General features: G+C 35.6%; 1 protein-coding gene across 1 annotated transcript in view; it reads left to right on the top strand.

Annotated features, from left to right (window-relative positions):
• The window catches only part of LOC306880984 (voltage-dependent L-type calcium channel subunit beta-3-like), a gene marked incomplete at its 5' end in the record, with an annotated part of 29,749 nt that extends 5,675 nt beyond the window's left edge, over positions 1–24,074 (top strand). Inside the window, 12 exons of the mRNA XM_079434778.1 lie at positions 7,295–7,372; positions 9,732–9,854; positions 10,401–10,540; positions 10,679–10,740; positions 10,964–10,986; positions 11,105–11,185; positions 11,530–11,588; positions 11,679–11,788; positions 13,357–13,508; positions 16,515–16,610; positions 17,446–17,619; positions 19,707–24,074. Coding sequence (XP_079290904.1) covers positions 7,295–7,372; positions 9,732–9,854; positions 10,401–10,540; positions 10,679–10,740; positions 10,964–10,986; positions 11,105–11,185; positions 11,530–11,588; positions 11,679–11,788; positions 13,357–13,508; positions 16,515–16,610; positions 17,446–17,619; positions 19,707–20,402 — 1,794 coding nt within the window. The 3' untranslated portion in view covers positions 20,403–24,074. The remainder of the gene's footprint in view (positions 1–7,294; positions 7,373–9,731; positions 9,855–10,400; positions 10,541–10,678; positions 10,741–10,963; positions 10,987–11,104; positions 11,186–11,529; positions 11,589–11,678; positions 11,789–13,356; positions 13,509–16,514; positions 16,611–17,445; positions 17,620–19,706) is intronic.
• Positions 24,075–24,130: the final 56 nt, after the last annotated feature.

Raw genomic sequence — 24,130 nt, 5'->3', positions numbered from 1 at the left:
CAGAGCTCATTTAGCATCTTAGTCTTAATTAGATTAGGAGGCAGTTTCAAATAAGAAAGTGTGCTGCTCCACCATCCACATTTTGTCCTCTGTTTTGTCCACTCAAAGCTCAGGAAAACATTCCAGCCTCTCAGAAAATCTGTATATTTTCTCCGTCACCCGTGCATTCACCTGAGACCAAACTGAACATAGCCCTGAATCTGCTTAATTAACTAAAGTCTCAAATTTTGTATTCAACTTTATATAAGCATGTTAGTTAAAACATTTTGACTGAATTTCCGGCTCCTGCTGTACCCCCAGTGTTGAAGTGAAAGGTGCTGACTCACTAAATGTATCTGACCCAAATCTCATGACATGTTCAGTGGTGTGGTAGCAGGAGTCACACAGGTAGGAGCACAGCCCAGAACTCAAACCATTATAGCACTGGACAAAAAATCCACTAGTGTGATATTGTGACATACTCGTGTCTATTAATCACAATCTTTTAACTGTCCTAATCATTTTTAGAAAAGCACACAATACATTAGGTTGTTTTATGAAAAATCTAATAATTTTAATGATTAATACAGTATTTTGTAGTTGGGAAATGGGAAATCTAGATTTTAAGTCATACACCACGTGAAATTTACTGCATAGCCAGCACATTTCTTTTTCTTGAGGTTTCCATAGCAACGTCTGTTCTTGGCTCGATCCCTTACAGCTTTTAATGCAGACACACACACATAGTTCTATTGTATTGATGACGAATGATAAAATCTTTTTTCCTCATTTATATTTCATAATGTCATCAATCTGAATTAATCTTATAGTAATAATATTTTATATTATACAATGGGCACCTTAAAATACAAAGAACAAGTTTCTAAGCCATTATAATAATTAAAATTGCCCAGACTGACCCTATGAAAAACTAATTATGGAAGTTTTTGGAAGATACATTGTCTTCCTGGTGTAAAGCGAGTACTGATTCCATTGTAACAATGTCATACTGCAGCAGAGTGATGGTATAGGTATGTTTTGCTGTAGGACCTGGACAACTTGCAACATTCCAGACAATTCTTAAAGATATTGTCCATCCGTCTGTACATGAGCTGAAGTCTAATTGGGTGATGCAGCAGGACAATGAACCAAAACATAATCAGGTCCGTGTCTGAACTGCTCAAAAAAATTCTGACAATTCTGCACAATTCTGACATTATACTTTTTCACAGAATTATTGTGATTTTTTTTTAACTCAGAATTCAGAATTTTCTTTATATAAAATAAGAGTTGCGAGTTCAGAATTTAGGAAAAATGTCTGAATTGTGAGAGCCGCAATCAACTTTTTTTTTCTTTTTTTTTTAAGTTTGGGTAATTTTTTTCACTGCAACAGCAAAATTAAATAATGATTTAAAATGAGACATTAAAATAATGGAGTGTCTGGTTCCCTTTGTGCGATGTTACATTTTGATTGATTTGTTTATTTGCAACTACTTCTCCAAAGTGGAATATCATGAAATACATTTCCACACCTCTATGTATGTCAGGTTTGTCATCCAGGGGATCCAAGTCTGATAGCTGACGCTCACTTTATGGTTTGTTAATTGGTTTTGCACTAGTAAGCCAATCACAGACTCATTGGTAACGTACCTATGAAGATGAAAGAACACTGAAGTCCAGTGTGTGGTTTAAACAAAAACAGGTGCAACATATGATTTATCTGCAGAGATTACAGAATCAGATTCCAAAAAATAAATACTTGTAATTTAGATTCAATTACATTATAAAATACTCAGAATCAGACTACAGTTACTTTTTTATTGATTACATGATTACATATTATTCAATAGCAATAAGTTATTCATAATTCATTAATTCTCCCTGATTCTTCTTTTTTGTCTTTTAAATTTTCCTTTCTAAAATTGCCCACTGCGTATTTACAGTCAGAAAGTTTTCTAGTTTTGCAGACATTCACAAAAAGACCAGTCACTAGTCAGGTGGATATAATTTCGCAGAAATTTGACCACTGGATTTACAAAAATCATTTCAGTTTTAAGAATTGTTTTCTTAGCAATTCAACATTACAGCAACTACTGATGAACATGCAGAGGGTTATTTAATCACGTATTACTTTGTCTTTGGAAGGCTTTTGTCTTTTTAAACACATTAAAATGCACAAATTCACATTATTTCTTATTTACATTGAATGAAGGGATTCTCAAACTTTTTTCACTAACTAATATATTTACTTTAAGTACCCCTGAGATTTTTAAATAAATATTTTAAAAATTAAGTATAATATTTGCATGATCACAGTTCTCAGACAATGGTTAATGGTCACATGACATGCAGGTAAACAAATAAAATATTTACAAATTTTAGTAATTAGTTTTACTTTGATGTTATTTTAAAATTACTTATTTAATTTATTTTTAATGATTGAATTAATTATTTGTTTTTCATTAAACTCACAAATCAGTAATGATTACAAAAAGTAATCTACCCAGCTCTGTTTATCTGTGGTTGCCTTTGTTAAATTTTTGCATGATCGCACCAAACCTTTAACAATGACTAGGAAACATTGGGAAGAGATGGTCATATCATTGACTCAAAAAATCAGCTACTCCCTTTGAATATATTGGAGAGGCTTCACTCTTCAATACATCTAAGAATGAGAATATAAATGATTCCCACTAAACTCAGTGGAAAAGCATCTTAGTGAGCGTGGCATTGGTTAATAATTCAGGAGCGTTTTGTACTGCTCTCTCTGTGACATTGACTTGCAGGAGAGGCGGCACTGAGTGAACAGATGTCTATGGCAGACATGAGTAAACAAAAGCAAGCACCTCTACATGACTGTGCCTATATGACAAGCCCCCTCCGCTCCCCACCCTCCAATTATCCCGGTCTCCTCTAATTCCTCATTTTATTCATTCCTTTTCTCAATCTTATTTCACCACCTTCTCTGCTAATTAGCCTTATTTCTTTCAACGCAAACTATGTTATGTTTGCTGCATGCCCTTGAGTCAGTTTATCCAATGGGTCCTGCATTCAAACTGTTTATTTTAAACACTTGTGAGCACAATATTTATTAATAATAACATTCAAGCTCACATTGACATTCTTGACAGACTTTATGAAACATTTACAGCATTTACAACTTGAATTACGATTTTGCTTTGATGTGATGATGAAGTTCAGACTGGGTCTTGCTGGTTTGGTGCTGTTTACCAGCAAAAAATAGTTGGGTAACCAGCACTTCAGTATCCAAAACACAACATATACATGAGACCAGTAGTGCTGGTCTTGTTAGCAAGGTTATCAGCCTTATATTAAGGTCAGAATGACACCAGTGTCTCTCGAGGGGCTTGTCACGGTGCCATTCCTGTCAGCGTGTTAGTGTGCATGTGAGCATGCGTAGGTGTGCCTTTGGGAAAAAAGTGTGCTTGGGTGTACATTTGAAACTGTTTTACATTGAAAATTTGGAATCTTAAACTAAAACAATATGCATAACATTTCTCAAGAGCAGTTTTTGAAGGGGACACAAATAATACAGCTAAAATTGTTCTTGTAAGAATGTATACACAGAAGAAAGCTACTACAATTAGTGTAGCAGGAAGACTTAGGAGTTATTTTAATGACAAATGTCGAGAGCGCATTGTAGCACGAAAGCAAATGAAAATAATGCGCGAGCGGGAATCTCTTCCCTAGCACGCGGATTTTCTTTGCTCTCACAGACGCGCGCTCTCAGAAACACGTTGCTCTGAAAATAAAAAAAATAATCACTTCATCCGATGTTTAAGTGAATAAAATTATGGAAGAATATTCAGGATTTCAAAAGGAATTGAAAATTGTATTTTCAAATGCGTTTTCCACATGTGGGCGCATAAATTGTGACATAATCCAAATGCAATTGCAAATCTTGCATTATCTTTTTTTTATTTTCGCTTTCGCGACTGCCACATTTCAAATGAAAAAGCAAAGTCCAGTGAGTCCACTCACTGTTTCTCTCATTCCCATTGATGCAAATGAGTAAACAGACAGTGCAATTCTACACTTATGATTTCTTACAAAGAAATGTAGAAAATACATTTATTTTAAAAAATTAGGCTACACCACTGTATAATAACATTGAACTAAATTATACACATATGCAAATCACAGTTTTTACTAATATACATTTATTAACAATAAAGATTAAAAATAATAAAGATGCACATTACAAATAGTCGTTGTAAATGAGAAACTGTGACGAGTCATGCAGCAGTAATAACGTAACAATAACATATACAATTTCAATCAAAATGATCATATTTATTCAGGCATTTAACATTTATATTTAATTAAATGTCAGTAATGAACTGCATAAATTATAGCGATCACGAAGAAGGTCCTCTGTCCCAAACTCGTACAATAGGCTATAGTTGATACAGTAAACAACTCCCCATCAGTAGTAGATACTACTGATCTACCTTCATACTATACTGCCACATGCTGGTGCAGTTGTGTAACTTGGAGAACAATTTTTGTTATGTTGAGATCGCGAGTAAAATAAGTCATGATAACGAGAAAACAACGTTTGTAATGTCGAGGTCACAACAAAAATAAAGTCGTGATCATGAGAAAACAAGAGGGAAAAAATGCATGGCTTCTTAGAACCTCCGTAGTAATAGAGAGAGCATCACCTGCTTCAAGATCTTTTAGCCTACTGTTTGCACTCCGATTGAAACAAACAAACAGTGCAAATCTGCACGTATTTACCTATTTGCCACCTATATCTTAGTCCTATCGTATAATAGAGCACCTGCCTCTAGATCTCTCAGCCTGTGTACACTCCAATTGATGCACTTGACAAAACAGAAAATGCTGCTCCTACTCTGCCTGCCTTAGATGAGACTTCACTTTACACCAATGATAGGCACAGCTGTCACAGAACATGCCACAGCCAAGGTGAAGTAATATTAAAAATCATGTGCATCAATCGCGGTGTCCGGTGGCTGTACACAGTGAGAGATCTGGAGACTTGCCCGACGGTTTGGTGCCCATGCCCATGGGATGCGTGCTCCATTACGGATTAAAACTGTTAAAATATGAAATAATACAAAATAAATACGGTGGAAAATGGGTAGATAAATATAGATTGGCACTGTTTTTCCATCACTATTTTACAGATTAAAAGAAAGGAATAAAATGTACTGTAATAAGTGTAGAATTGCACTGAGAGAAACAGTGAGTGATGTTAAGACAGGTGAAAAGGGTTTGGGTAATAGTGAATATTGACCTGTTGTGCGTACCGTTGTTGCTCCCAGCAGGGTATAACCGCTACATTTGGGGTAAAAAAAAATATTATTATAATAATTATTATTATATAAAAAAATGTTTATTGTTCCAGGAAGGTTTTTTGTTCGTTCACACAGGCACGAACTGATTGGCAGCTGCCTTTATCAGAGCCTTTCCCGATCACCTGCATTGATCAAAGCATTCGGCAGGGTCGTCTGTGAGTGACGTCAGCTCCCAATACAAACACGCCCCCTAGTATAGTCCCGCCCACTCACATTGATTGACAGCTTTCTGCGAAGACAGGAAATTCAAATGAAAAAGGAATTGCGATTCCATTTGAGTTTTGGCAGGTTACATGCAGGACGCAGAGAAAGTGAAAAGGAAAATGTGGTAATTAATATTGCTATTTAAATATGACAGGCTCATAGCTCATAAGACATGGGAAATACAGTTGAAAATGGACTTTGCTTTTTTCATTTGAAATTTGGCAGTCACTGTGCGTTCGCGAAAGCGAAAATAAAAAAAGATAATGCAAGATTTGCAATTGCATTTGGATTATGTCGCAATTTATGCGCCCACATGTGGAAAACGCATTTGAAAATACAATTTGCAATTCCTTTTGAAAAAAATCCATATAAAATAGCCAACTGACAGCCTTACTTACTGGAGTTCCACAGCTATTGAGACGTATTATCTCTTGACTTGTGTGTGTGATATAAAAGAGGAAAGCATTTGGACCAAATCACTGTAAGGCAAAGGAGGGGGAGACTCAAAATGTTTCTTAAACACATTTTTGCTCCGTTTGCGTTTGTGTTGTTTTACTACTTACACAATTATTTTAAGTATAAAACATTATTTACAATACACAGCATGGTTTTTTAAATCATATTTTTAGGGGGGACAACCCTCAGATGACCCTCAACCCCCCGAGATTTCCGCCTATGCTAATATCTGATATAAAATCCTTCAGCAGGTCATATAGAAGATTTAATATCATCACTGCTTCTCAAGTGAAGTCAAGTCACTATTATTTGTATAGCGCTTTTAACAATGCAAATTGTGTCAAAGCAGCTTTACATCGGCTTGATATAATGCTGGGTGGCTTTATATCAGCTTTACAGTATTTAGACGGGGAAATAGTTTGTCGAAATAGTGTCCTTCTCCTCTGGCCAGACAAAATCAGCAGTTTAAATCTAGGCTAAAGCAGAATCAGATTGTGCAAAGGATTGGTTCCTGTGGTCTTGTCCCGATGGCCGTCTAGGAGACAGGGTCTTCACTGGGGATCAGTCTCTGGGGCTCATCTAATTGTCCTGGTCTCCGTTGACATTCAGGGCTGTTAGAGGTCATCTCTAGGTGCTGATCCACCATCTGATCTGGATACAGTCTGGATCTGGGTGGCTACGATGACCTCACATCACTGAGTTAAAAAATATTATGGACACTGTGTTATGGAATGTTTTTAAATGCAGTCTTTGTTTTGTGGTAGCACTTTGTCATAGATTAGTGTTGAAAAATGATAGGGAGTGTTATGCTCATATCAATTTACAAGCTCAATTTGACAGAGTGAAATGGTTTTGCTTTGAGTTCTTATTGCCTGACATTACTAAGAAATTATCTGCATGACTTTGAACACTGCCCTTTGTGAGGAGTTGCTAATAAAATTTGATGACGGAGCCCCGAAGGAGAAAGGATCATTTGTGACTTTGATGACACTGTCATTATATAGTGGAGTGAACTCTACTGAAAACGACACATCAATGCATATGCCTCATTTGATGATTTTATGATAACATGATGATGTCTTTGTACCTGCTTATGATTACCTCTGTTTTTATATTTTATTAATATTTTTCATTTTAAAGGCAAAGGCAGCACAGTTACCGCTTAATCATCTCAACACTATCACTGTTATATTTGATGATATGTGCACAGTCAAGTGCTTGTTACTACTGAGTCAGAATGGACAGAAATGTCTTGTGAAGGAGAATGAATTTGGGTGTTCTAATAATGCTGGTTCTTACTCTTGTTTGAAAAGGGTTCGGCGGACCGTCAGGACTCAGGGGCCTCTGAGGAGAAAGAGAAGAATGCCCAAGTCCAGCTGGAGAAGGCCAAGGTAGATTGCAACTCCATAATTCTCTCAGCTGCCCGTTCCTGCTACCAGTGACGTTGGCCACATGGACCGAAATATATCACAGCTTTAGATGTGCTCATAAATTTTGCACGGCTCTTTCTCCTCTGTCAAAGTAACAAGGTAGCTGTGTCAAAAAGCTAAGTACCAAGTGCCTTGGTTGAAACAGCACATCAGTGTTAAATCTTGTTCTCTACAAAATCAGTGCTTTACACGTGACTGACAAACGATAGCTACAATTACCTTTTCTTCTGTTCCTTTACACAGCCCAAAAACAGATAAGAAATAAGACAACAAATGCTTGGTGTTTTATCATCGGCTCTTTACAGAGTCCAGTTTTGCTTGGCTTTAAAAACTGAATGAAACCCCCCTGTCTGTCAGTGAGCTCCCTGAGGTCCTTTTTAATTAAGGTACTGAGCAGACGGCATCACGTACTGCTTCAGTCCACCATCTCCCACAGAGCATCGCCTTTTAAAACCAGGCTATAAGCAGTTGACATTTGACTTTCTTTTAATTAAATACTCCATTATAATACAACAAATTAATAGAACAAAGCAGTTACTTATCATTGTATGATTTATTTATTATTGTGTTATGACTCAATTACTTGGACTTAGCTGATTTTTTTTCAAAGATAGAAAAAGTTATACACTGTGAAATATACTAACCAAACTTTTTTTAAGTCTAAAAATAAAATAAAAAATTGTATTCCAGATTTTCTAAAAAATTCACTAAAAAGCATGAAATTGTGATTATTTTGTCCTTTTTAACCTGTAAGTGTAATATCAAATATCAAATCCTTCCGCAGGTCATATAGAAGATTGAATATTATAGCTACTTTTCACATCACATCATTATTTTATGGATTTTTATAAATGCAGTTTTTGTTTTGTGGTAGAGACTTTGCCATTGATTAGTTTAAAAAAATTATAGGGAGTGTTATGCTAGACTTCCATTGTGCTGATATTTGACTTTTGACTTCTTTTAAATCAAATTCAAATTATAATACAATAATTAATTAGGAACAAAACAATTGCAGTATTTTCAAGCATGGAGACTTGGAGGATTGTTTTTTTAAAGAAAAAAGGGTACAATTTACAATAAGGTTCCATTAGTTAATGTTAGTTATATTAGCAAACATGAACAAGAAATGAACAATACTTTTATTACTGTATTTATTAATCTTTGTTAATGTTACTTAATAAAAATACAGTTGTTCATTGTTGGTCCATGTTAATTCACAGTGTATAACGAATGTTAACAAGCACAACTTTGGATTTTAATAAGTGATTAGTTCATGCTGAAAGTAACATTAACTAAGATTAATAAATGCTGTAGTATTGTTCATTCTTCATTGTTTATTATTAGTTCATTTTAACTAATGAAACCTTACTGTGAAGTGTTACCAAAAAAAGTTATACATTGTAATCTACAGTAAGATAATGTTTCCCACTTTTTTGTCTTTGTAAGACTCAAGTAATCATTTAATCCCGTTTCTTTTACATTTATACCAGATTTAAGGCAATCAATCAATCAATGAGATTGTGATTACTGTAACCTTTTTACCTTTAGAGATTCCTTATTTGAAGTTTTTGTTTTATATGTTTAACTAATCAAAATTGTTCCCAAAATATTGTACAAATAACCCTGTTGGCAATCACTGACCCAGGCAAACCAACTGTTTATCAAAAAATCTCAGTTGCTACTCAATTGTCCTTTTGTCCTTTACTGTACATATATGTAAATATGGATGAATCAACTCTGATCACATGATCACATGCAGCTTACCCTGCTGCACTCCATAGAAATTATCATTGCAAATTTTACAGCACTTGAAGGACAAGTTTTAGGTCTTTGCAGATTAAATTAAAATGATCTTGTGTGCATTCAGTTTCATCCTATGTATACAAACCCGCACTGTCCTCAAGCCTCATGTAGCTGCCATTACAAAATACATTACCCTTTACTGGGCTGATATGGAGCTCTTTGACAATGAATTTATGCATTGCAGTTGGTTTGAAGGTAAATGAACGAAAGCTATTATTAGTAACTTGCCTGGGGCAATACAGCACATGTGCCGTTGCTCAAATCAGCAGTTGTTTTGTTCCCGCACTCTCCTCAAAGTTGCTGCCATTCACTCATACACAGCCTCATGGACAAATTTACAAATATTTTTATCATACATGGTTGAACTACACACAGAGATTTTGTTTACAGAACTGAAACACATACTGTCGCAGTTCATGTGCTCACAAAGAATTCTGATGCAAAAGTGTCACATTCAATGTGTTGTGTTATCAAAATGTAGAGGTTTTACTCTTTCCTTTTTGTTGCGATTATTCAGTTTAAGCATGTTGCTTTCGCGGTGCGCACAAACTTCACCTACACTCCTGCAGATGATGACAACGTCCCCATACCAGGGCACGGGGTTTCTTTTGAAGCTAAAGACTTCCTGCATATCAAAGAGGTCAGTGTGCTCCCAGATCAACTGCACAATCATTACACCGAAGTACATCAAATTGAAGGGATAGTTCACCCAAAAATGAAAATTCTGTCATTAATAACTCACCCTCATGTCGTTCCAAACATCAGAACGGCGGCTCCTGCGTCAGCAGCACCACACATGCGTGGCTCTATCATGAATGTGCTTCGACACAGAAGAGAAGAAATTGTTTAATAAAGTTGTTATTTTTGTTTTCTTTGCGCACAAAAAGTATTCACGTAGCTTCATAAAATTATTAAAATTACCGGTTGAACCACTGATGTCAAATGGATTATTTTAAGGATGTCCATTGAATATGGTAGTTGCAATGCAGGGTCAGAGAGCTCTCAGATTTCATCAAAAATATCTTAATTTGTGTCTCAAAGATGAACAAAGGTCTTACGGGTTTGAAACAGCATGAGGGTGAGTAATTAATGACAGAATTTTCATTTTTAGGTGCACTCTTTAATGTCAGTATAGTCAGTGAAGATGGTTTTTAAAATATTGTGTTGTTTTTGTTGTTGTTTACAGAAATTTAACAATGACTGGTGGATTGGACGGCCTGTGAAGGAAGGGGGAGAGGTTGGTTTTATCCCCAGCCCGGTGAACCTGGAGACAATTCTTATCAGAAGAGAGGTGCAGGCCAGGAAGGCCGCCAAAGCGCTGGCCAAGTAAACAAACATGATTAATAATGCAGTGTGGAGTCTTCATTTTGTAATCCTTGTGTTCTTATTGCATGAATGAATCAGCCATTTAAATGTGCATAAATTGCGGTAAAATTAATTTTGCCTTTTTTCTCTTGTTTACAGTAAAGCGGCTAGTGCTACCAAAGATGATATGAATGCAAAGAAAGCTGCTCCACCACAAACAGGTGCACTGACACTTCATATTTCATTATTTGAATTATTATTATTTTTTAGACAAATTACTAAATTTAACCAAATTTGCACGCATGTTTCCTTTTATAATTTATTATCCTTAATTTGTTATCATCCACTTATCTGGATGAAAAGTATGTATGTTGAACATAAATAATGTTATTTTATGTTTCTGTGTGCAATTCAATTTCTAATTTTTCTCAATTTATCCTTTAGTTCAGCAAGTGAAGAAGAAATCGGTACGCAAATACATACAGTAATGCTGTGATTATGACCACACCACACACACATTTATGTTTATATTCAAATACTGCCAGTTTGTTTCAACATATCTTCACCCATTTTCTTTGACTGCAGGGAGAGCAACTGGCTGCATATGATGTTGTACCTTCCATGCGTCCTGTGGTACTCATGGGGCCTTCGCTCAAGGGCTATGAGGTGAGGACCATTTGCTGCTGTATCCGTATGTGCCATGTTCAGTCATTCACCGTCCAAACTCTCTGAGGATCTTAAGCATTAAAGCTTTGAAGGAGCCAGTGGCTCAGAAGACATATAAAAATATATTACTCCTAAAATAAAACTTAAAAAAAGTACCATTCTTATTTTAAATGGTCTATAATGTGTCTTATCGCTGAATCTGAGGATTATATTCTTATGTTCTCTTTAGCCACACTTATGCTGTACAAATATGTACTGCCCTCTCTTGTACATAACAGAAACTACACTTTTATGAAGTACAATTACTGAGTTGCATATTTTCTCCCTTTTATTTTAATTTACAGGTTACAGACATGATGCAAAAAGCTCTCTTTGATTTTTTAAAACACAGATTTGAAGGAAGGTATGGTACACAGACTGTTGACTCAAAATGTGTGTAGTAGTTGTAGTAGTAGACTGTTGTGACTTTTCTAACATTTAAATCCATTGCTAGAATTACTATCACCCGGGTGACAGCAGATATTGCACTTGCCAAGCGATCGATCCTGAACAACCCCAGCAAGCACGCCATAATGGATCGCTCCAACACCCGCTCCAATTTAGGTATTCACTTATGTTTGTCTGTCTGTATGTCTATCCATGCAAATTAGATAATATATTCTAAATGTATTGGCGTGAGATATTAAATAATACATTTAGTTCAGAATCAGAGAGTTTAGAAAGAATTTATTGGTCATTGAACACAAACGTGCATATACTTTAACACTGGGATAATAGAGCTTGATGGTGCACTGCAATAAAACAAACAAAAAAATCCTAATCAGTATTTTGTCTTGATTTTCTTTAATGCATTTACTTATATAAAACTGCATAAACAAGTAAACTTAAGTCGATTTTTTTTGTATGATAGATTTCTCAATAATTGTTTGAAAACAAGACAAAAATACTGACTAGTCAAACTTTTTGCAGTGTGTTCAGAAAACAAAAAAATGATCCCACTTACAGAGAAACTCCCACTGCTTTTAAACTGTAATTCTCCAAACACTAAAAGTTGTATCTTTTATTATTAAATTATTAAATGGCTGTTTAACATTAGTGGGTGTGTTTTCTCACCAAGTGTGGATCTGAGGTGTGTAGCTAGCTTTGTTAAGGGGATCTGACTGGTTTTCTCCACTCTGTCCCTTGCATTGCTCTCTTACCTCAGATGTCGCGGGTATGTATAACAGCAGTAGCCTATCCATGTTCCCCAACTCATTCCTGTTGGTGTCATCAGAACTGCTTTACCTCTTAGAAAACACTATAAGTGTCAAAGTACCCTGATACTTTTAGTAAAGGTCACTGCTTCTAAAAGCTTCGGCTTGTGTTAGACGCCATAACCACAAAATCTCCACTGACATTCATAATATGTGTTTAATTTTACTGGTCAAGCAAATGCAAGCCAAAGTATTTTAATGTGTACGTAAGAGTGAGTTTTGTGCGGCTTAATCTGTAAATTTTGTTTAGTTTTTCTGAAAAAAATATATGAGCATTCTTATAAAAAGATCATTTACGTAAGATAATAAGAATGTTTTTCCCTGATTTATGTTTAACAAAAGAAAACTATTTCTCATTGGAGTAAAAGGAACAAAAGAATGTTTTGATATTTTTACTTAAAAACAATATAAAACAACTGATTAAACCAACTTTTTTTTACAGTGTGCTGTAAAAGATAATGTTGAACACCATGTGAGATGATTTTGATCTTGTCCTGTTTTTATCATTAAAGTTTTGCTCACTTTGTGGCAAGAGCAAGTTTTAAACCTTCATTGTTCTGTTACATCCTGTGGGCAAGGAACTGTCCTGTCAGGATATTTTGATCATCTCTATTTTCATTGACATATTGCATGAACTGTGTATGGAATGCATTTAGTTTTGAAGATGAGACTTTTACTTTAATATGTCCTTTTATATCTATACTTCATGAAATAGTGCAAAAAGCTTTTCTTCTTGATCGTTTTTGATGTTCTTCTTATGTATAATAGAGGAATTGGACATAAAAAGCTTCCCATTACATTTGAAGTGCTTTTGGCTACACTTCAGCAGATTTGTACTTTGATAGAATAATATTTTTGAAGATGTCATATAAGGATTTTAGTTTGACTAGTCATTTATTTCTTAATCTGCCCCTACAGCCCAAATCCAAGGAGAGGTTGAGAGGATTTTTGAGTTAGCACGCAGTCTACAGCTTGTGGTTCTGGATGCCGACACCATTAATCATCCTCTCCAACTAAGCAAGACCTCCTTAGCCCCGATCCTTGTGTATGTCAAGATTTCATCACCCAAGGTCAGAAACTGTGTTCACGGCGCTCGCACACATTCTTTTAATAGTCATTTGTTTACTAATGAAATAAACTGATTAAACATTACCATTCAAAAGTTTGGGGATAGCAAGTCAAGTCAAGTCACCTTTATTTACAGGTGCATCTCAATAAATTAGAATGTCGTGGAAAAGTTCATTTATTTCAGTAATTCAACTCATATTGTGAAACTCGTGTATTAAACAAATTCAATGCACACAGACTGAAGTAGTTTAAGTCTTTGGTTCTTTTAATTGTGATGATTTAGGCTCACATTTAACAAAAACCCACCAATTCACTATCTCAACAAATTAGAATACTTCATAAGATCAATAAAAAAAACATTTTTAGTGAATTGTTAGCCTTCTGGAAAGTATGTTCATGTACTGTATATGTACTCAATACTTGGTAGGGGCTCCTTTTGCTTTAATTACTGCCTCAATTCGGCGTGGCATGGAGGTGATCAGTTTGTGGCACTGCTTAGGTGGTATGGAAGCCCAGGTTGCTTTGATAGTGGCCTTCGGGTCATCTGCATTGTTGGGTCTGGTGTCTCTCATCTTCCTCTTGACAATACCCCATAGATTCTCTATGGGGTTCAGGTCAGGCGAGTTTGCTGGCCAATCAAGCACAGTAACACCATGGTCATTGAACCAGCTTTTGGTACCTTTGGCAGTGTGGGCAGGTGCCAATTCCTGCTGGAAAATTAAATCAGCATCTCCATAAAGCTTGTCAGCAGAAGGAAGCATGAAGTGCTCTACAATTCCCTGGTAGATGGCTGCGTTGACTGTGGACTTCAGAAAACACAGTGGACCAACACCAGCAGATGACATGGCAGCCCAAATCATCACTGACTGTGGAAACTTCACACTGGACTTCAAGCAACATGGATTCTGTGCCTCTCCAGTCTTCCTCCAAACTCTGGGACCTTGATTTCCAAATGAAATGCAAAATTTACTTTAATCTGAAAAGAGGACTTTGGACCACTGAGCAACAGTGCAGTTCTTTTTCTCCACAGCCCAGGTAAGACGCTTCTGACGTTGTCTCTGGTTCAGAAGTGGCTTGGTAGCCCTTTTCCTGAAGACATCTGAGCGTGGTGACTCTTGATATACTGACTCCAGCTTCAGTCCACTCCTTGTGAAGCTCTCACAAGTGTTTGAATCAGCTTTGCTTGACAGCATTCTCAAATTTGCAGTCATCCCTGTTGCTTGTGCACCTTTTCCTACCGATATTCTTCCTTCCAGTCAACTTTCCATTTAATATGCTTTGATACAGCACTCTGTAAACAGCCACACCTTTCAGTAATGACCCTCTGAGACTTACCCTATTTGTGGAGGGTAAGTGTTCGTCTTCTGGATCATTGCCAAGTCAACAGTCTTCTCCATTATTGTGGTTTCAAAGAACAAGAGATACCCATAATTTATACTGTAGGGATGGTCATTAATTGAAACTCAAATGTAAATATTCTAATATTTTGAGATACTGATTTTTGACTTTCATGAGCTGTAAGCTCTAATCATCAAAATTAAAACAAAAAAACTTTTGAAATGTTTTACTTTACATGCAATGAATCTAAAATATATGAAAGTTTCACTTTTTGAATTTCAATTATCAGTTAAAGGCATTTCATTATTGAATTCAGCGATGTCATCGTCCAGCTCAGTTCAGTTTAAATAGTGTCTTTGTAAGGTAAGATTTTTTTATTGTTTTAAAAGTCTCTTAATGCTCACCAGAGCTGCATATACTTAATTAAAAATACATATAATATGTATATAACAATATAACAATATTATGAAAATATTATTACTGTTTAAACTTTTTTTTCTTTTTGATTATATTTCAAAAGGCAATTGTAAAATGTAATATTCTTGTGATAGCAAAGCTGGATATTCTTAATATTCAGCCATTACTCCATTCTTCAGTGTCACAAGATCCTTTAGAAATCATTCTAATATGCTGATTTGGTGCTCAAGAAACATTTAGTATTATAATCAATGTTGAAAACAGTTATGGTAAACCATTTTTGTGGAAACCATGATGCATTTTTATGGATTCTGTGATGAATATAATGTTCAGAAGATGCATTTATATGAAATAGAATTTATTGGTAACATTTTAAATGTCTTTACTGTGACTTTTGATCAGTTAGTATGTTTTGGGTGAGTAAATAGTTTGTTTGTTTTTTTCATTTTAAAATATGTTTTTATTAATGCACATCGTTCATTTAATATGTAGAAATAACTAAATAAATAAAATAGCTTTTCATTTAAAATCTTAACTGCATTCAGCAAATATTAACCTCAAAGCAATTCCAAATTCCACATTTGTTTATTCCAAAACAGGACTTATTATGTGTGGAGAATTATGTTCAACAATTAAATAATGTTCAATACTTAGTCATCAGTTTAATAGCTATTCAGTCATCAGAAAGAAATTAATTTAGCATTCACTCATTATGTTAACCAGCTCCAGCTGGTCTATGCCATTTCCCTAGTCTGCAAAAATATTAAAAGTATTATTTGCTAGTATGTTCAAGTATTTCATTGGCTTTATGGTGTGAGCTAATATTTGGTATAAAAAATATGATTTGAGCCACTAGGAGGCAGAAACAAGATTATTCTGTCAGTACAGCGGGATCTGATGTGGTACTATATCAACTTGTTTGATAAACTTGTCTCATTTCTGATAACTGCAAATGTCTTTTAAAGTGCACTATATCATTCAAAATGATAAATATCTGTCATAGGAATAAGATCTATCTTTCTGTCACTAGGCTACACAAAGCATGGTTTCATTCATTGTCCAAAAGTTTTTTTGAATGTGCAGCCATTACATTTATATAGGAAACGCTAGTTTACGAGAAGCCCGGTTGCAAAAAAACGCTAACCTTTCTCTTGTGACCCAGCATGACCTAACGTCCACTGTTCTTTCACCACGTATGCCTCCCACTCATCCTTCCTGTCCCTTTTTCCTTCCTCTTTTCATCTGCTGTTCAGGTTCTGACAAGATTGATAAAGACCAGGGGAAAATCTCAGACTAAACATTTGAATGTTCAGATGGTGGCCGCAGACAAACTGGCCCAATGTCCCAATGTAAGTGTGCCCTCTGTAAACACTTAAATACATCCTAAAGACATTAAAATGTTTTCCATGTGATTGCAGATGACCCGTCTTAAAAATCCACCCCACTTAAAGGAATAGTTCACCCCAAAATTTGCAGAAAATGTACTCAGGCCATCCAAGATGTAAATGAATTTGTTTGTTCATCGGAATAGATTTGGAGAAATTTAGCATTGCATCGCCAGTGGATCGATACGGGACCTCTATCTATAATATAACTTTCTCCAGTGAAAAAGACCACCCCATTTAAATATGACCACTGTCATATTTGTTTGGAACTGTTTTGGACTGTTTTTACATGTAAATGGTGCCTGAAGGCGAGTAAATTATTAGCAATTTTTTGGGTGAACTATTCCTCTAACTTTACAAAATATCCCATAGGAATGAATTGAAAATTTTCTCGATAAGCTCTATTTTCATGTGGATTGCTTAATAACGTTTTAAGGCATAGTGGTCAATTAATCATGAGACAAAATGTCACCTTGTTTTGCACTTGATATATTACCTCTGATAAACTTAGAGTCTGTTTCTTTAGAAAATCAATATGAACACCCAAATTTTGAACCTCTTTGATGGCCTCCTTTTAACACTGCCCTTATTTCTAATCCAAGTATAGCCGGAGGGCTTAATCACAAACTGTCTTGATCTGATTATCAAGAGACTGTTATTTTTATTCTGCATCATGCAAGGCACCCAAGGCAGTAGTTGACATAGATTAGCCTCCCAGCATTATCCTGTGTTATGTGCTTAATTTCTCTGTCACTTATACTTACACTTTTTGTGACGTCACTATTGGTCTCTCTCACAGGAGCTGTTCGATGTCATCTTGGATGAGAACCAGCTGTCAGATGCCTGTGAACACATCGCTGATTACCTGGAAGCCTATTGGAGAGCCACACACCCTCCTGAAATGGAGCCTCCCAACCCCATGCTGGAGAAACTGGCAGAAAACACACTCCCCACCAGCCCCACACCTGCTAAGGTACTGGACGCACTGAGAAATACAGGAGATGAAGTACTGAGACTGAACATTTACAGACAGAGCCTGTGGATTTTTAGGAGTGAACAAACACAAATCAAGAAATGCTCTGTAGACGTGTGTTTTCTGACATTCGCTAGGTAAATTTGTTCAAAGATAGTAAATATACTCATGGTGGTTCAAATTTTTGGGGTCGGTAAGATTTGTAAATGTTTTTGAATAAGTCTCGTAAGCTCACCAAGGCTGCATTTATTTGCATTTTCACAAAATACAGTTTAGATAGATAGATGTTGTGAAATATTATTGCTATTTAAACCATTTTCTATTTGAATATAGTTTAAAAGGTAATGTATTCCTGTGATGGTGAAGCTGATATTTGTCAACCATTACTTCAGTCTTCAGTGTTACACGATCCTTCAGAAATCATTCTAATATGCTGATTTGCTGCTCAAGAAACATTTCTTATGATCATCAATGATAAAAACAGTTGGACAGCTTAAATTTTTTGGTGGAAATCTTGATACATTTTTGGTCACACTTTAAGGTCCAATTCTTATTGTAAACAAACCATTAACTATGACTTTTGCCTCAAAAAACTCCTAATTTGCTGCTTATTAATAGTTAGTAAGGTAGTTGTTAAATTTAGGTATTGGGTAGGATTAGGGATGTAGAATATGGTCATGCAGAATATGTGCTTTATAAGTACTAATAAACAGCTAATATGTTAATAATAGGTGTGCAAATATGCAAATAGTGAGAATTGGTCCCTATAGTAAAGTGTTACCCTTTTTTTTTTTCTCAAAATTCTTTAAAGAAAAAAAAGTTGAAAAGAACAGCAGTTATTTGAATTAGAAATATTTTGTAACATTATAAATATCTTTAATGTAACTTTAGATAAATATAAAAAAAGTAAAAAAAAAATATTTTTTAAAAATTATTACTGACCTCAAACCTTTGAATGGTAATATACTGTACATATATTCATAAATCATAAAAAGTTCATACACAGTGTCATTTCCACCACATTTCACATTATGTATTGTGTTTTAATAGTGTTCTGTGGTGGAAATGGGTATGTCATTTTTTTTTTTTTTTATATATAAAAATTTTATTTTTATTTTTTTTTGTCTTGTTTCGTTTTAAGTCTAATGTCATTGCTATCATTTTATATATCCTAAATACACACAATTAAATATTAGTTTCACAATTTTTTCACATAATCTGACAATTACAATTTGATTGAAAATTACAGGCCATTTTCTTTTGTTTCCTCACATTTCACTTATCATATTTCATCTCAAGTATATTTTATGAGTAACCATGTACACTAAGTTTTCAGTATTATTTTCTCATTAATGTCTCTTATACCTTCAGTTTAATCCACAATCTAACATTTTGTTCATTTTTGTTAACTCGTGCATTCTTTTGTGAGTGTCCTAAATTACAACTGTTTGGAAACATCTGCAGGCTCCATAAAGTCTGAAACTTTAGCTTAGTGGTTTGTCATTCTGTGACATTTTCAATTTCCTCTCCACCTCTTACTAAACTTTCTTGGACATTTAAAGAAGACTTGAGTTTTAAGGACCTTCGATGAGTGAGATGGTGGCCTCTGAGGTAAAATGCCTATAGTGTCAGTAGCTTGTATTCATAGTATTAGTAATAGCCTATCTTACGTAGGTGTTGTAAGTAAACTTTATAATAGGGCAGAAGTGCCACGTTTGTAGTTCTTGTAGCGTCTTTGGTTATTTCCTTCTCTGATTTGTGGAGATATGTCTGCAGAATCATGGGTAATGTAGTTTTTCACTAGGATTTTTGCAGTTAAATATAGTTATTTAAAAAATAAGAAGGCATAATGAGGGCTTACTATTTCAACAAAAGCATATTCCACTGATTAACAACCTTGTAGCTCACAGTAGGTCTGACTGTAAAGGTTTAAAAGTTATCAGTTCCCCCACAGAGAAAATTAATGGGATTTTTACTCCTGGAGCCCAAATGCTGCACTTTATTTTGGTCTGTTTCTGTTCCAAAGCTAACAGACATGGACTAGAAGCCACAAAACTCTAATTTCATGTCATGTATCTCATATACAGGATGAACAGAAAAGCAAGAAGACGGCTGCCACCAAGAGAAAAGGATCTCAAGAGCACCAGCAGGAGTATCAGCCCCAGGCTCAGGAGACGAGAGAGGAGGAGGAGGAGGAGGAAGAAGAGGAAGTGGAGGAGGAGGCCGAGGAGGAGGAGAGGCTCCTTCGTAGTGAGCCAAAGAGACATAGCCATCATCATCACCACCATCATCACCACCACCGCTCCAGCAGACCAACAGAGCCCCATAACAAACACCAGCACCACATACGCCACCAGCAGCCTGCCGACATGGAGCTGCTTCCTGCTAAAGACGCTTCATATGTGGAGTCTCGGAGCAGGTGCACGCTCCCGGTCGAGGGCGACCCGGACCAAACGGAGGTCTACCACAATAGGACTACAACTCAAAGGGACCATAACCATCACCATCACAACCACCACCACCGGCATCACCACCACCGCCGCGGGACCACAGACGTTCAGCCGGATTATGCCCACCCCGGGCAGCAGGACTACGAGCTGGAGCACAACGAGCACAACAGGCAACAGAGACAGTCGAGCCAGCTGCGCTCGCACAAACAATCGCACCACTACCCTCACTCGCACCACAATCACTATCACTACCAGGGACGGGAGCGGGACAGGGAGAGGGACAGGTGCGTCGAGACAGAGGAGTGGACTGAAGACATGTACATTCATCGCTGAGATGGACGTTGTTTTAATGCTGCTATGTGAAATGCTGTCTACTGTGTACTCAGGACAACATGGTTTCTCTTTCTTTATCCATTCTGCTGCATTATCGCCTCCTCTGGTCCACATCTAATTTCTTTGATTTTCAGTTTTCATTCACATAATTTAGTTTTTCTCTTGCTTTATATTCATGTCTTGCTATCAGGGCTTGACTACTGCATAAGTAAAAAGAGTCAGCACATTGGTCCTTCCAATCCTGAGTATGTGGTTACTTCTTTGCTTGTTACTGTTCCTGTTTCCTGATATGTACAGTCGTCGTCAGAATTATTGGCACCCTTGGTAAATATGATCAAAGAAGGCTGTGAAGATTAACCTGCATTGTTAATCCTTTTAAAAAATTCAAAAAAATCTAACCTGAAATAAATGTTTTTCTCTAATACACATTGGCCACAATTAGCGGCACCTTTTTATTGAGTACTTTTTGAAACCTCCATTTGCCAGTTTAACAGCTCTAAGTTTTCTCCTATAATGCCTGATGAGGTTAGAGAACACTTTGACTAGAGATCAGAGACCATTCCTTCATCCAGAATCTGTCCAGACCCTTTAGATTCCCAGCTCCATGTTGGTGCTTCTTCTCTTCAGTTCATCTCACTCATTTTCTACAGGGTTCAGGTCAGAGGACTGGAATGGCCAGCAGAAACTTGGTTTTGTGCTTAGTGACCCATTTTTGTGTTGTTTTTGAGATTTGTGTTTGAATATTATTGTATGGTTGGAAGATCCAAACATGGCCCATTATAAGATTTCTAACAGAGTCAGTCACTTATTGATTTTTATCTGTTGGTATTTGATAGAATTCATGATGCCATGCGTCTAAACAAGATGTCCAGGACCTCCAGCAGAAATATAGGCCCACAACATCAAAAATACAGCAGTATATTTCATTGTACACATGGGGTACTTTTTATCCCTGTGTTCACCAAACCCATCTTGAATGTTTGCTGCTAAAAAACTCACTCTTTAGTTTCATCTGACCATAGAAGCCAGTCCCATTTGAATTTCCAGTTGTGTCTGATAACTGAATATGCTGGAGTTTGTTTTTGGGTGAGCGAGGATAATTGTTCTTGAAACCCTCTCAAACAACATGTGGTTATGTATGTGCTGTTTGACAATTTTTATTTAAATTTTCTGACCCTGAGACTCAACTATTTTCTGCAATTCTCCAGCTGTGGTCCTTGGAGAGTCTTTAGCCACTCAAACTCTCCTTCACACCATGCATTAAGACGATATAGACACGCGTCCTCTTCCAGGCAGTTTCGTAACATTTTATGTTGATTGGAAATTCTTAATTACTGCCCTGATGGTGGAAATTGGAATTTTCACTGCTCTAGCTCTTTTCTTAAAGCCACTTCACTAATTTGTGAAGCTCAATTATCTTTTGCTGCACATCAGAAATAAATTATTTCGTTTTTCTCATTGTGATGGATGATTAAGGGAATTTGGGCTTTGTTTTTCCTCCTATTTATATTTCTGTTAAACAGGAAGCCATGGCTGGATAATTTCATGTTCATAATCACCCTGGAGTGCTCAAAATTGTGAATATGAATGGGAATATACTTCAGAGATATTTTACTCATAAGAATTTCTAGGGGTACCAATAATTGTGTCCAACGTGTGTTTGAGAAAAACATTTATTTCATAATAAGATTTCCCCCATTTTCAATTGTTTTAGTTCAATGAAATGTTAGATTTTTGTGATTTAAAAAAAAATAAAAGATCAAAAAGATTAAAAATGCAGGTTTATTTTCAGAGCCTTCTTTGATCATTTACCAAGGGTGCCAATAATTCTGACCACGACTGTACATGCAAACTGGTCACGTCTTATACTGCTATGCTCTTACGCATGTTTATTTGTCACCCTTGAGAAAAATAACTGGATTTTTTTGACTTGTGAATTTTTTTTTTTCAGTTGGCCTTTTGTAGAACGTGCTGCTACACTAGTGGTAGATATGAAAATATTAAGAATATAATAAGGGGCAAGCCACACAGAAATATTAATTATGCATTCACATTGTGCTGCCATTGGCTGCATGAAATTTAGGACTACGCTCACTTGGGAGTTTTCACCTCAAGGATTGGAAGGTCTGTTTTTTTACCAACATTCAAACAATGACAGTCTAGTCTAATATTTTTTTATGCTTTTTGTCCACCTTATTTTTAACATAGTGCTGCCATTTGTAATTGAAATGTGCAAGGCTTCTGGGGTCATTTGCTTAGTTATTTTAGCTGTACAAAAACGATCCGTTATGCTGCTTGATATATTGCAAACTGGTATTTATTTTCATATTATTTTAATTGATCAAAATCATAAATGCGCTGATTTGTATTTCAAAGAAATTTTAGTTTAAAATAATTTAATTACACTCTTTTAGTTGTAGTTATTTACCTATCTCGCCTAATGAATCAGAAGTCTTGCATATTTACATAAAAATGCTAAAAAAAAATAAAGTGGATATTTTGGATGTTAACATATTTTCTGTTATGCTAGTTTAAAGCACAGAAACAAGAAATGTGTAGGTTGATTTAACTGAAACGTATAAACATCGTGGCTCTGTGGCACAACAGAAAAAAATATATATATATTTGACAATCTCAACCAGCCTGACAGCAATGGCTGCCATAAATACTATGTATTTGTCTGACCTATGGCAGATTGGGAGAGGGTTCAAGGCGCCTGTCTGAAAAATCATTATTATGTTTTATAATTTCACTAAATAGAATTATAAAACATAATAATGATTTTTCAGACAGACTTCCATAATCTGAAATATCTCAGAGGGACACAGAATTTCAGTGAGATTCAAAGCAGAATATTTATTTTCATATTTCAATTTCATGTTGGCTTTAATGTATACAAAGTTCAGCGTTTAGTTTGGCCTGGTTTTGTAGATTGTATGTCACAAAAATCAATCCAAATTTTATTCAGTAAATTTAATACAAAGGATTGTTTGTGTCAATACAAAGACCTTAGCTGATCACATCAACTCTGGAGCCATACTATGTGTTATTTGCTCATGCAAAATTAGTTCAAATGAACACTTTTAATGTTTATGAACAGTTTAATTTTGTTCCACATTTATAATGTATACAATGAGATCATTTTAGCCAACCAGCTGCATGTATTTATGATTTTCAAAATGTTACATACATACAGTATGTATATCAAATGGATATATATTTTTTCTTAATCGTTACTTTCATCTTCACAAAATAAAAAGGCACACTCGAATGTCCTGAGAAAAAGAAGTACAATGATTCAGAAAATACCTATTTTATTACAACAGAATGGTAAAAGATTTGTTTCCAGTTTTGTTAGAAATGAAAAGAGGAAGATGGCAATGATCTCTGATCTGTTCATATTCTCAGTGCATCTGGAACCATGACATTTCTTTACACTTGATACCTTTATGTTTCCTGAGTGCTCTATGCATTAGTTTGTGACAACACTCTGGCTTGAAAATTGTTTCTATGCATTTGTATATACCTCATAAATGCCTTTGTAGATACTGGATTGATAAAACTGAGTACAGATACTGCTGCACTGTAATATAGATGAACTTCTGTATTCAGTTGGTCTGACTGTATATTGTCTTTGAAATGTTCTCCTAAACAAATAATGCACACGTCCGATTTACCATTTGATGTTTTCCCCGATGTGGCTCTCATTGTGCATTCACCTCACTATG

This window comes from Barbus barbus (genome assembly GCF_936440315.1).
Source record: "Barbus barbus genome assembly, chromosome: 15".
Classification (NCBI taxonomy): Eukaryota; Metazoa; Chordata; class Actinopteri; order Cypriniformes; family Cyprinidae; genus Barbus; species Barbus barbus.
The sequence above is the reverse complement of the archived record's forward strand: the minus strand, read 5'-3'. Positions and strand labels throughout refer to the sequence as shown.